This window comes from Petromyzon marinus, chromosome 63, assembly GCF_048934315.1.
Source record: "Petromyzon marinus isolate PM22_M1 ecotype Great Lakes invasive population chromosome 63, UKy_Petmar_22M1.pri1.0, whole genome shotgun sequence".
In the NCBI taxonomy this organism is placed as follows: domain Eukaryota; kingdom Metazoa; phylum Chordata; class Hyperoartia; order Petromyzontiformes; family Petromyzontidae; genus Petromyzon; species Petromyzon marinus.
This window is the reverse complement of record NC_133729.1, coordinates 1,381,419-1,395,120: the sequence shown is the minus strand read 5'-3', so window position 1 is coordinate 1,395,120 and position 13,702 is coordinate 1,381,419. Positions and strand designations below refer to the sequence as shown.

Here is a 13,702-nt window from a genome sequence, read left to right as displayed (position 1 = left end):
ACCGTGCACGTAATTTGGCTTTTTTGCGGCTTTTGCGGCAGCCGCCCACAAATTAAGGAGGGCGGCGGCGCGGGCAGCCCCGACAAATGAGGCTGCGGGGGGGAAATGCGGAAGGAGGACGCGTTCCGCTTCCTCCTCGTGAACCGCGGTTGGCCTCCCCGCTCGCGCGGACGCGAGGACGTGCGTGGCCCTCGCCGAATCGTTCAGAGCCCAAAGAATCTCTTTGACGAGATTGGCGCACGAATGGCCACCGCCGTCGATCCCGGAGAACGCGGTGCGGGCCCGACGCCGAACCTGCGGGTCTCGACCTAACGGCGCACTCGGCTGCGCTCGCCCACCGACGACGCCGCGGGCCGCATGCTCGGCTCAGCCGGAGCCGGTTGGCCTGGACAAGGCCCGAGAGCGCTGCGCGGTGACGTGACACGAGGCAGGCCAAGGCGAGGCGTGCGGGCGGCTTGCGAGAGTCGCGCTGCCTTCCTCGCTGTTTGCGAGCGGGGAGGGGGGGGGGGGTGGGGGAGGGACACCTTCTTCGCGTTTCGTTTAAAGCCGAAACCGCGAGGCCCTCCCCCGTCGTCTCGTGCCGCCGTCGATGCGGATGAAAGAGGCCCTCCCTATCAAGAGGCCGTTGGGGCTCGCCCTGCCGCTCACGGCCCTGCCCAACCCGCGCCGTCGACTCCGACGTTCCGACGGAACGGTTCCGGGGACGGACGGAGACGCGCTCGTGTTGGTGGCAGCGATCGCCACTCGAGAAGGGTGGGGGAGGGAGGGGAGGGGGGGGGAAAGAGAGGGGCCCGATGGCCATTTTGTGCCGGCTCACAATTGAGCGCAATTTACGCTCGCGACGGTCTTGGCGGGATCCTCCGCCGTCAAGTGGCGCCCGTTGACAACGCCGCTAATTGCCACGTTTTAACGCGAGCGGAGTGTGTGTGGGTTGTGTCGGCGCGTACGTGCGGGAGTGTGCACTCGCATGCAGGTTTTTTTTTTTTAATTCGCTAAATTAATTACGATTTACACCGAGCCTTCTGTTAAATTGTAACCGACGGTGGGGGGGGGGGGAGGGGGAGGAATAGGAGGTGGGGAGTGGGTGGGGAAGAGACTTGACCCCTGCACCAAATGCACGGGGGGGGGAGGGGGGGGGGACTAAAACCGCAGGAGCAATTATGACGCTTTCCGCCACCAAAATGCGGGGGCGGGGGGGTGGGGGGGGAATGGAGGGTGGGGGTGGGGGGTATTTTGAGTCGTGAAAAAATGGAAAATAAGCTCCCCATTAGCCCCCGCATTGTGCCTTCTCAATTATGGAGACGACAATCTAGCGGCAATTATAGGAGCAATCAATTTACATGAAGTCATTATCCTGTCCGCCTGCAAAAGCTGCTGAGTAGCCCCGGCATAATTCAACCATCCCCCTATTTAGGGCCGCGTGAAATCAAGGTGTATAATTAAGAGGCATCTCCCGTTGGCCGTCGTGCGCCGCGAGACCGCGCGCCTCCCCGCTTTGCCGTTTTTGCCGCTAATTGAATACGGTCGGCGCCGCTGCGCCCGGCGGCTGGAAGAGAAGCCGTGCTCGCGCTCGGCTCGTGGAGGCAACAACGACCCAACTTGCGTCGCCCGCCCCGCCGCCAAACAACGGCCGCCGCCGCCTCTTCGCGAGGAGCCGTCGGCGTTGCCGACTTATTTTCCGTCCGGTCGCCGTCGCCGGCGACGGCGACCGCCAGCGGCGGCGACGACGGTCGCCGCGCTCCCGCGGAGACGGCGGTGCGTGCGCGGACGAGCGAGCGATTGCGTGCGTGCAGCGACTCTCTCCGCGCTTTGTCTCGTGTCCCCCCCGCCCTGCCACCCCCACCCGCCCGCCCGCCCGCCCGCCCGCCCGCCCGCACGCCACGGTGAGACGCTTTTCTCCCCTTTGCTATCCAGGTCTCCGGTGCCGAGAGCGCCGTGCCAAGCGACGCGTTTTTCCCCGGCGTTGGCGTGGCCGCCGACGGAGCGAGCGCCGACAAGAGCCGCGGCGCGGCGAATTCGGCGGCGACGACCATAGCCACGGTGGAAAACTTCGCCTACACAGGTGAGTCGGCAGCAACCCTCCCCCCCCATCCCCCCCCACCGGGCAACCCGCGATTGCGTCGTCATCGACGCTCGTAGACGTCCGTACACCAGCGTCACGGTCAGCGCCAGCGGGTTAGCGCCTCGCGCTCGCGGGCCCGCCGACTCGAGTTCGATTCCCGCTCGTGGGAATCGATCAAATAACACCGGCGATTATCTGAAGCGGTCCCTCTGCCTTGAGAATGAGTGCCTGGTGCGGTGCGTAGTCGGCGCTGGGAAGGCAAAGGCGTAGTGCTGGCCACCCACCTCAGGCTAGACGTGTAGCCTGTAACAGACCATCGGGGCAAGTGCTGTTAGCGAGCAGCACCTATGAAGGCCAGCCCTGTGGGACACGAGGGGCTGGGTGGCCAGCACCACGCCCGGCCGCCTTTGTCTCCCCGGTCACGATGTTTACTATACATCGCAATGGGTACTCACTTGAGGCTGAGTCGACCTAGGGGGAGGCCCAGGATCGGTTCAGATAAGCGTCAGCGATGTTGGCCGCGGGCGGGAATCGTACTCAGGTCGCCGGGTTCGTAGCGCAGCAGCGCGCTGACCGCTGCACCGCCGTTCTCCACGCGCGCACGCCCGCTCAAAAGTAACAAACAACAAAACCTTCGGAGCGCAAACGTTTTCACTTTGCGTGGCAGGCGAGGATGGTGAAAAGTCCGAGAGGCCCGGCACGTCCCGAGAGAAGGCCTCGCTGGGCGTGGGCGCGAGTGGCGACCAGAAGGGCTTCCTGTGCTGGAAGAAGGGGTGCGGCCAGCAGTTCGCGACGCCCGGGGCGCTGCAGGCCCACTTCGCCGAGGCCCACGCCAAACAGCGGCAGCAGCAGCAGCTGCAGCAGCAGCAGCAGCTCCAGCCGCCGGCCGGCGCCGCCGCCGAGCAGCGAGCGGCGGCGGCGGCGACTGGCAAGCACCGCTGCGGGCAGTGCGGCGCCGGCTTTAAGAGCCCCGACAAGGTGCTGGCTCACCAGCAGCTGTGCTGCCAGCCCGCCGCCGCCGCCACCGCGGCCGCCTGCCCGCTGTGCCCGCAAAACCTGCGCACGCCCGCGGCCCTCGGCAGACACCTCGAGTCGAGCCACCCAGAGCTGAGCGACGGCGACGTGCGCCAGATCTGCGGCAGCGTCGGCATCGGCTTCCGGGTCGGCCGCCGGGAACCGTCGCCGGCCGAGGGAGGAGGCGACGACGCGGCGGGCGCGGTGGCGCACGACGGCGAGAGGGGCGACGCGGAGTGCCCCTCCGAGCCGGAGGGCAGGCACGGCGGCACCGCGGACGCGGGCGAGGGCGCGCCGGAGTGCGATGACCTGCTGGGCGACGCCAAGCGGGCGCTGCCGTTCCGCAAGGGCACCAACTTCCTGATGGACAAGTTCCTGGACCCGTCGCGGCCGTACAAGTGCACCGTGTGCAAGGAGTCGTTCACGCAGAAGAACATCCTTCTCGTGCACTACAACTCGGTGTCGCACCTCAACCGCCTGAAGAAGACGCTGCAGGGCTCCGGCGGGCCGTCCGGCGGCGCCGCGCAGGGCGACGCCGTCGCGAGCGCCGGCGACAGCAAGCCCTACCGGTGCGCCACCTGCAACGTGGCCTACAGCCAGAGCTCCACGCTCGAGATCCACATGCGCTCCGTGCTGCACCAGACCAAGACGCGGGCGGCGCTGCAGGAGTCGGCCGCGGCGGCGTCGGGCGGCGGCGGCGGCGGCTGCGGCGGCAAAGGGGACGGCGCCGGCGCTTCGGCGGGCGCCGTGCAGCAGGCCGCGAGCGACCACGCCAAGGCCCAGGCGGCCCCCGGCGGCTCGGCGCACAAGCCGGAGGCGACGCCGGAGTACGCGGAGGCGCCGAAGAAGGCGCACGCGGAGGCGCCGCCGACGCCGTCGTCAGGCCAGCAGGCTCAGGCCCAGGCGCAGGCCCAGGCGCAGGCTTTGGCACGCGCTCAAACGCAGGCCCTGGTGCAGCAGGCGCAGGCACAGTTCCAGCAGGAGCTGCAGCAGCAACAGCAGCAGCCAGCCTTCCTTCAGCACCAGCTCTTCAACCCGGCACTGCTGCCCCCTTTCTCCATGACGACGGAAGCCTTCATGCAGCTGCAGCAGCAGCAGCAGCCATTCTTCTTTCCCTTCGGCCTCTCCGGCGCTGACCTTCAGCTGCACCAGGAGATGGTCCTGCCCGGGTCGTCCGGCGCGTTCGCCATGTCCAGCGCGGCCGCCTCCATCCTGGGAGAGCTGAAGTCGCAGCAGCAGTGGCAACAGCAGCAGCAACAACAGCAGCAGCAACAGCAGCAGCAGCAGCAACAGCAGCAGCAGCAACAGCAGCAGGCGCTTCAACTGCTGAGCGAGGAGATCGAGAATCGGAGCGCCGAGGAGGACGAGAAGATGGAGGAGGCGCAGGACGAGGATGTCGACGGCGAGTCCACGACGGCACCGGCGGCGGGCCCCGGCGAGGATCCGGGCGACGCGCAGCACCAGCAGCCGGGCGGCTCCGAAGAACGCGTGCCGCCCCCCAGGATTCCGGCGTACGCCCGGGGCAATGCGGTGCGGGCGCTGCTGGAGAACTTCGGCTTCGAGCTGGTGATCCAGTACAACGAGAACCGGCAGAGGTCGGCGCGGCGGGAGGAGAGCGCCGCGGCCGCCGACGCCTCGGGCAAGATCGAGTGCAGGGACTGCGGAAAGCTCTTCTCCAACATCCTGGTGCTCAAAAGCCACCAAGAGCACATCCACCTCCAGATCCTGCCCATCGAGGAGCTCAGCCGCTACTCCAAGCAGTACCGCAAGACCTACGACAAGGTCTACCCGATCAGGCCCGACTCGCCCGAGACGCAGGCGCTGCCGGCGCAGCAGCAGCAGCAGCAGCAGCAGCAGCTCCAGCCGCCGCCGCCTCCGCCGCCGCCGCCTCCTCCGACCTCGTCCGCCGCCCCGAAGCTGGCCACCCCTCCGGCCACCCCGCAGCCCGCGCAGCCTTCGCCCCACCAGATGGTGCTGTCCCAGCTGGCGCTGCCCCTGGACCAGCTGCCCATGCTGTCGCCGCTGATGATGCAGCCGATGCAGCTGCAGTCGATGGCGTCGCAGCTGTCCTCGCAGTTCATGCCCATGGAGTCGATCACCGCCGACTTTGTGCAGCTCTACCACCTCCACCACCAGCAGAAGATGCAGCAGCAGCAGCAGCAGGCAGTGGACTCGGCCCTGCTCCTGCAGCAGCAGCAGCAGCAGCAGCAGCAGCAGAGCAAGCGGCCGCGCACCCGCATCACGGAGGAGCAGCTGAACGTGCTCAAGGCCTACTTCGACATCAACAACCTGCCGAGCGACGAGCAGATCCAGGAGATGGCCGAGAACACGGGCCTCTCGCACAAGGTCATCAAGCACTGGTTCCGCAACACGCTGTTCAAGGAGCGCCAGCGCAACAAGGACTCGCCCTACAACTTCAACAACCCACCCACCACGAGCCTCGACGATCTGCGGGTGGAGCCGCCGGCAGCACCGGCGGCGCCGGCAGTGCCGCCGGTGCCGCCGCCCCCCAAGCCGGCGCCGTCCCCCGAGCTCCCGACCCAGCAGCTGCAGCAGCAGCAGCAGCAGCAGCTACAGATGGAGACGTTGTCGAGCCGGCGCTCGAGCCGAACGCGCTTCACCGACTACCAGCTCAAGATCCTGCAGGACTTCTTCGACGCCAACGCCTACCCCAAGGACGACGAGCTGGAGCAGCTGTCCGGCCTCCTGAGCCTGCCGACGCGCGTCATCGTCGTGTGGTTCCAGAACGCGCGGCAAAAGGCGCGCAAGAGCTACGAGAGCCAGATCGAGGGCAGGGACGGCGAGAAGCGCGAGGTGCTGCTCAACGACCGCTACGTGCGCACCGGCAACATGAACTACCAGTGCCGCAAGTGCAGCGTGGTGTTCCAGCGCATCTTCGACCTCATCACCCACCAGAAGAAGCACTGCTACCGCGACGAGGAGGACAGCTACACGCGCGAGGACAACCAGATGGACGACTCGTCCGACGCCACGGACATGGGCAACTCGTCCGGCTACACGCCGCCGCCGGCGCAGCCGCAGCGCGACGCGCCGGCCCCCTCGTCGTTCCAGACGCCCGACGGCGACTCCCGCGGAGCTCCGAGCCCCAAAACCGAACCCGCCGAGGAGAAGCCGAAGGAGGGCATGGTGGAGAGGGAGCAGCGGGAGCAGCAGCTGCAGCAGCAGCGGGAGCAGCAGCTGCAGCAGCAGCTGCAGCAGCAGCTGCAGCAACAGCTTCAGCAGCAGCTGCAGCAGCAGCAGCAGCATCATCAGCTGCAAAGTCAGCAGGAAGAGCAGCCAAAACCAAAACCGCATCAACCTCAGAGCAGCCATCATCATCATCATCAGCTGCTGTCGTCGTCGTCGTCGTCGCAGCAGGGGCCGATGCAGCCGGCGCCGTACAACAGCCTGGCGCTGCAGCTGCTACCCTACCAGTGCGAGCAGTGCAAGCTCTCGTTCCCCACCTTCGAGCAGTGGCAGGAGCACCAGCAGACGCACATGCTCTCGGCGCAGAACCCCTTCGCTCACCCGCCCTCCGTCCTGGAGCGCCCCGCGGAGATGCCCTTCGTGATGTTCGACCCGCGCTCCAGCTCGCTCGTGCCGGGCGCCGCGCTCTCGGGCGCGCTGCCGCACGTCCCGTCGCAGTCGGCGCCGTCGCCCGCGACGCCGGCGTCGTCCGCCGGCGCCGAGGAGAGGGCCGACGTCGCGGGCAAGGCGGACGGCGAGCGGCTCGACGAGCCTCACAAGGACAAGCGGCTGCGGACGACCATCACGCCCGAGCAGCTGGAGGTGCTCTACGGCAAGTACATGATCGATTCAAACCCCACGCGCAAGATGCTGGACCACATCTCCAGCGAGGTGGGCCTCAAGAAGCGCGTGGTGCAGGTGTGGTTCCAGAACACGCGCGCCCGCGAGCGCAAGGGCCAGTTCCGCTCGTTCGGCATGGTGCAGGCCCACCGGCGCTGCCCGTTCTGCCGCGCCCTCTTCAAGGCCCAGACGGCGCTCGACACGCACATCCGCTCACGCCACTGGCACGAGGCGCGCCAGTCGGGTTACAACGTCTTCCCGTCGCCCGGCGCGCCGAGCCCCGGGCACACACAGGCCAAGGACGGCGGCGGTGGCGGCGGCGGCGGCGGCGGCTTCGAGCACTCGCTCAGCATGGTGTTCTCCCAGCCGCCGTTCGGCATGAGCGCCGGCTGCGACAACCGGTCGGCGCTGCTGTCGCAGATGAAGATGATGGGTGACAACTCCCCCACCGGGCTCAGCCACTCGCCCATCAACGTCGAGAGCAGCTTCTGCGACAAGGCCTCGTTCGTCCCCAAGGCCGAAGGGTCGATGGCGGGCGGCGCGGCGGACGGCGACGCTTCGGCCTACGACGACGACGATGGCCGCGGCGGCGGCGGCGGCTCGTTGGAAGACGGCCGCCCGTCCGGCGCGAGCGCGGCGCGCGGCGAGAACGGCGACGGCCTCTCGGCCGAGGCGACGACCTCCGACTACGTCCGGCCGAAGACGGAGGACGAGGCGGCGTTTCAGCCGACGACGCCGGCGCTCGGCAGCGAGAGCGGCGACGGCGGCGACGGCGTCTCGTCGTCGGGGCCGGTGAGCCCCGGCCTGAGCCTCTCGACGACGCTGGACTTCGAGATGAACGACTACAGCGAGACGTCGAGCCTGGCCGACCCGCGCACCCCGAGCCCGCTGGGCGGCCTCGCCTTCTCGCAGTCCAAGCTGTCGTCGTCGTCCGACGACCGCCCGGGCCACAAGCGCTACCGCACCCAGATGTCCAACCTGCAGCTGAAGGTGCTCAAGGCCTGCTTCGGGGAGTACCGCACGCCCACCATGCACGAGTGCGAGATCCTAGGCAACGACATCGGGCTGCCCAAGCGCGTCGTGCAGGTGTGGTTCCAGAACGCGCGCGCCAAGGACAAGAAGTTCAAGCTGAGCGTCGCCAAGCAGTTCGGCGCGGATGCCGCCGCGGCGGCGGCGGCGGCCGGCGGGGAGGGCGCGGCGCCACGGGGGGGTCGCTGCGGCCTGTGCGGCGTTCAGTACACGGCGCGTCTCTCTGTGCGCGACCACGTCTTCTCGCTGCAGCACATCGGCAAGCTCAAGGAGAGCCTCGGCAGCCAGCTGGACGGCGAGAAGTTCCTCGACCCGGCGCTCTTCCGCCAGTTCATGGCGCAGCAGGAGCTCGACCGCATCAAGAAGGCCAATGAGAGCATCGGCCTCGGACTTCCCCAGCAGCAGCAGCAGCAGCCAATTCAAGTCACGAAGCACCCTGCCACGTTCCACAACGGGCCCCAAGTGCCGGGCCTGGGCCTCTCGTCGGCCTACTCGGCCGTTCCCGGGCTCTCGCCGATGCTCATCCCGGGCGTTGGGGGCTCCCCGGCGCTGCCCAACTTTGGGCCGTCTCCAGCAGGTTGGCGTCATCTGCTTGTCCGTGGCTTCCCGTGTGTCACGTGTGTGGCTTCCCGTGTGTCACGTGTGTGTGGCTTCCCGTGTGTCACGTGTGTGTGGCTTCCCGTGTGTCACGTGTGTGCTGCTTCCCATGTGTCATGTGTGCGTGGCTTCCCGTGTGTCACGTGTGTGTGGCTTCCCGTGTGTCACGTGTGTGCGGCTTCCCGTGTGTCACGTGTGTGTGGCTTCCCGTGTATCACGTGTGTGGCTTCCCGTGTGTCACGTGTGTGGTTTCCCGTGTGTCACGTGTGTGGCTTCCCGTGTGTCACGTGTGTGTGGCTTCCCGTGTGTCACGTGTGTGTGGCTTCCCGTGTGTCACGTGTGTGGCTTCCCGTGTATCACGTGTGTGGCTTCCCGTGTGTCACGTGTGTGGCTTCCCGTGTATCACGTGTGTGGCTTCCCGTGTGTCACGTGTGTGGCTTCCCGTGTGTCACGTGTGTGCTGCTTCCCGTGTGTCACGTGTGTGCTGCTTCCTGTGTATCACGTGTGTGCTGCTTCCCGTGTGTCACGTGTGTGCTGCTTCCCGTGTGTCACGTGTGTGCTGCTTCCCGTGTGTCACGTGTGTGCTGCTTCCCGTGTGTCACGTGTGTGGCTTCCCGTGTGTCACGTGTGTGGCTTCCCGTGTGTCACGTGTGTGGCTTCCCGTGTGTCACGTGTGTGTGGCTTCCCGTGTGTCACGTGTGTGGCTTCCCGTGTGTCACGTGTGTGTGGCTTCCCGTGTGTCACGTGTGTGTGGCTTCCCGTGTGTCACGTGTGTGCTGCTTCCCGTGTTGTCACGTGTGTGTGGCTTCCCGTGTGTCACGTGTGTGTGGCTTCCCGTGTGTCACGTGTGTGCTGCTTCCCGTGTATCACGTGTATGCTGCTTCCCGTGTATCACGTGTGCGGCTTCCCGTGTTGTCACGTGTGTGCGGCTTCCCATGTTGTCACACAACATAGACCCACAGTTTTTTTGTCCTTCCCACCGCACCTCCGGTAAGCCACGGTTGCCCGACGTACGGCGCGAAAGAAGTTCAACGCTACGCGCGTCCAGGACGCCGCCGCAAAAGGCGACGGCGTGAACCCCCCTCGGCAGCGTCCGTGACACGCAGACAATTCCCCTTTTGTAATTTGGGCCTTCCCTCCGCTGCACGGCTGACCTGGCTGGTGTCGGGCAGCGGCCGTCAATTTACGCGCGGGGCGGTCGAGCGCCGATCGGAGGAGCCGGGCGGCGAACGCCGGCGATGCCGCGGTGAAGCCTCGGTTGTGGTCGCTTGCAAATCCGGGCATCGAGGCGCCGCCAGGAAACCGTACACAGTAGAACCCCTCTGAACGAGCACCTGTGTTAACGACGAATCGCTTAACGACGGGCCTCCAATAGAGCCCAATGTGTAGTGTATAGTGTAGTGTATAGTGTAGTGTATGGTAGTGTAGTGTATAGTAGTGTATAGTGTAGTGTATAGTGTGTAGTAGTGTTGTGTATAGTAGTGTAGTATATAGTAGTGTAGTCTATAGTAGTATAGTGTATATTAGTGTATAGTGTAATGTATATTTGTGTAGTTTATAGTAGTGTAGTGTATAGTAGTGTAGTGTATAGTAGTGTAGTTTATAGTCTAGTGTATAGTGTAGTGTATAGTGTAGTATATAGTATAGTGTGTAGTATAGTAGTGTAGTGTGTAGTAGTGTAGTGTGTAGTAGTGTAGTAGTGTAGTGTATAGTAGTGTATAGTGTATAGTAGTGTATAGTGTATAGAGTAGTGTATGGTAGTGTAGTGTATAGTAGTGTTGTGTATAGTAGTGTAGTGTACAGTAGTGTATAGTAGTGTATAGTGTATAGTAGTGTAGTGTATAGTGTTGTGTATAGTATAGTAGTGTTGTGTATAGTATTGTAGTGTAGTGTAAAGTAGTGTAGTGTAAAGTAGTATAGTGCGTAGTAGTATAGTGCATAGTAGTGTAGCATATAGTGTAGCTTATACTGTAGTGTATAGTGTAGTGTACAGTAGTGTTAATAATGTTGTTAGTATCTTTATGTATTAATATGCATTGTTTAAATATTACAAAGTACGTTTCGTGGGTGAAAAAGAGGGCAACTCCTCCCTCCTTCCCCCCCCCCCCTTCTCCCCCATCCTCCCTCCTCCCCCCCCCCTTCTCCCCCATCCTCCCTCCTCCCCCCCCCTTCTCCCCCCATCCTTCCTCCTCCGTCCCTCCGGCAGCGATGACGACGCCCAAAGCGGCGCTCATCGGCTTCCCGATGTCGGCGATCCCCTCGCCGGGTATCACCGCGCCAGCCGCGGTCCCCAGCAAATCACCGCAGCAGCAGCAGCAGCAGCAGCAGAACGCCGGCACCGCGTCGCAGTCGCCGGGCAAGGAGAGGAGCCAAGATGCCGCCGGCAGCGACGACCAGGACGCCGACGAGCGGCAGAAATCCGACGCCGCGACGAAGCGCGAGGAGGCGGACGCGGCCGCTCAGCAGGCGCGGGCCGACCATGCCCAGCTGCAGGCCCTGCAGGCCGCGCTGGCCGGCGAGTCGAACGCGACGGCGGCGGCCGCCCTCCTCGCCGGGCAGCTGCTGCCCTGCTTCGGGCTGCCCACGCTGCCGCCGTACTTCAACGGGCCGCAGCTGCCCACGGCGGCGGCGGCCGCGGCCGTGCTGCAGGGCGGCTACCTCCAGTCGCTGTACGGGGTGGACGCCTCGGGCCTCTTCCCCTACGGCCCGGCCTTCGCGCAGGCCGCCCTCGCCAACGGGCTGGCGGCCGGCTCGCTGCTGCAGCAGCAGGTGCAGCAGTATCAGCAGAACGTGCAAGAGGTGCTGCAGCAGCAGCAGCAGCAGCAGCAGATGACGCAGGCGGCGCAGCCGTCGAACGGCTCCGTGCAGGGTCAGCACGACAGGGGCGGCCGGAGCGCGAAGGAGGCGGGCGACGGGGCCGACGAGGGGGCCGGGCCGCCGGGCAAAGGCAAGGGGGCGGCCGCGGACGCCCCGACCAAGCAGGGCCTGGCGGAGCACTGCGAGATGAAGTGCAGCCTCGTGTGCCGCAAGTGCCAGATGGTGTTCTCCGACGAGACGCTGGCGCTCGCCCACCAGAAGTCGCTCTGCTACTTCGGCCTGGGCAAGGTGGACGCGCGGGAGACCCTGGTGCGCGTGCCGTCCGGCCAGTACCAGTGCAAGGCCTGCGACGTGACCCTGCTCGGGGAAGACGGCCTGCGACGCCACCTCCAGTCGTCCTCGCACCGGCAGCAGGTCGCGGCCAAACGAGCTACGTCCGACGCCAAAGAGCAGCAGCAGCAGCAGCAGCACGCTAGACTATTATTACCTCACTCCTTTCGCGCCACTGATGCCGCATCTACCTCGCAGCAGCAGCAGCAGCAGCAGCAGCAGCAGCAGCCCGTGCCGGATGATGGCGGCGGCTTCTCGGCAGCCGGCTCCTCGTGCGCCGCTCCCGTCGCCTGCGCCAAATCGTGGCCGCCGTTCGCCACGCCCGTGACGCCGCCGTCCCTCCCGCAGACGCGCTTCTTGCCCGCCCTCGTCACGGCCTCCCTGGCGAACTCGGCCGCCGTGGCGGCGTCGGCCGGGATGGACGCGCAGGTGCCGGCGGCGGCGGCGGCGGCGGCGGCGGCGCCGTCGCCCCAGCCGCCGGTTTCGCTGAGCGGGCGCTCGGGCGACGCGGACCAGGGCGGCAAGGCGACGTCGCTGGCGAGCGAGCGCGCCATCGCGGCGTACGGCATGATCTCCGAGCGCGAGTCGCAGAGCGTGGGCTCGTAGAGGAGCCCACGGTTTCGCGGGCGCAGCGCGACGCTCGGGTTTTTATAGATAGCTTTAAACAGAACTTTGAAAAAAATAACAAAAACCAACACAAAAACGGAGACACGATCATTTACTGTGCATGTATTAACCCGTTGGTACATTCCTTTTAATTTTTTTTAAGAACTATTTTTATTTTTTCCTTCCCGAGGGTGTGTCGGCCTTGCGTACAGTTGTGTCGGGAGCCGTTGCGGCATGAAGGCGACTCGTGGGTTTTGCTAAGGAGGAGGAGGAGGAGGAGGAGGGAGGAGGTCGCCTTTTAAATGTACCGGCGCCGACGTGGAGAAGAGCGTGGGATGATGGCAGGAGAGGACGCGTCCGGGCGGGGTTCGAGGGGCCTGGGTTTTGCTCGTCGCAAGCGGAAGAAACCCCCCCCAACGTCGCGGCGTTTGACTAAAAGGGCTTCCTCCGCCCAGCACCCCGGAGAAACACCAACACGTTGCATCGAGAGAGACAGAAAGCAGGGGAAGAAACACTCAATTCGGGCCAAGCTTTAATAACAATGACGACAAACAAACAACAACAACAACAACAACCGAACGACGCCGTTGACGACGACGGGGCGTCGAAGCGTTGAGCCGTCGGTGCCGCGGACGGTTCTCCCACAGTTTTTGCCGGCAACTTTAAGGGCAGCCTCCTGCTGGGGGGGGGGAGGGGGGGCAGCAAACGGCGGCAGCCCCCACCCCCCCACGCCCCCACCCCCTTGCTCCCCCCCCCCCCCTCCGGCGCGACTTGAAACGCCGCGTAAACCCGTTCAAAGAGAGAGAGAGAGAGAGAAGGTGCTTTCTAATACATTTGCAAATTTCCAAAGGTGTTTTAACCAAAAGAAACCAAATATGAATGGTAGGACGATCACATTCCCCCCATTCACACCGCCGCAAATATAGCTCAAGCAAAACTAACAAACAAAAAAAACTACGAAAAACAACAACAAGAACCGCCGTCAACCAGAGAGATGGGTCCGGTACTTTTGTGCGCATTTCGTTGAGGGAAAAGAGAAAAACGTAAACATGTGTCGGGGGTTGGGGACGGAAGAAAAAAAAAGATGACGATGACCACGTGATGATGGAAGAAGTGTTATACCTCATTTAAACTTGTACGTATCCCAAAAGAAGATGGAACGATAACAAAACTAAACAGGAAAAAAAAATTGCGTGGGGAGCATCCAAGGAAGGTTTAACCCGTGATGTGCATCCCACGTTCGTGTCCACCTTGTCTGCCATCCGTCAGCTTCGTGAAGGTTCCAGTATTTTTGAAAGCCTCAGGTTTAATACAAAAAAAACGAACGAACGAAGGAAGGAAGGAAGGAGAGTGTTGCGGCGTGCCAGTGCGTCGTGGCGGAGACGGATATCCAAGCGGAGTGGCCGTGGACGACAGCACATTCCTCGGAGAATCCACTTT

The 13,702-nt window shown here is 64.3% G+C and overlaps 1 protein-coding gene across 1 annotated transcript in view; it reads left to right on the top strand.

The window, feature by feature from the left end:
• LOC116955998 (zinc finger homeobox protein 4-like) overlaps nucleotides 1–13,475 on the top strand; it is a 127,211-nt gene extending 113,736 nt beyond the window's left edge. The window contains exons 8-10 of the mRNA XM_076053834.1: nucleotides 1,915–2,062; nucleotides 2,730–8,489; nucleotides 10,716–13,475. Of these exons, the coding sequence (XP_075909949.1) occupies nucleotides 1,915–2,062; nucleotides 2,730–8,489; nucleotides 10,716–12,262 (7,455 nt within the window). The 3' untranslated portion in view covers nucleotides 12,263–13,475. The remainder of the gene's footprint in view (nucleotides 1–1,914; nucleotides 2,063–2,729; nucleotides 8,490–10,715) is intronic.
• The last annotated feature ends 227 nt before the right edge of the window (nucleotides 13,476–13,702 follow it).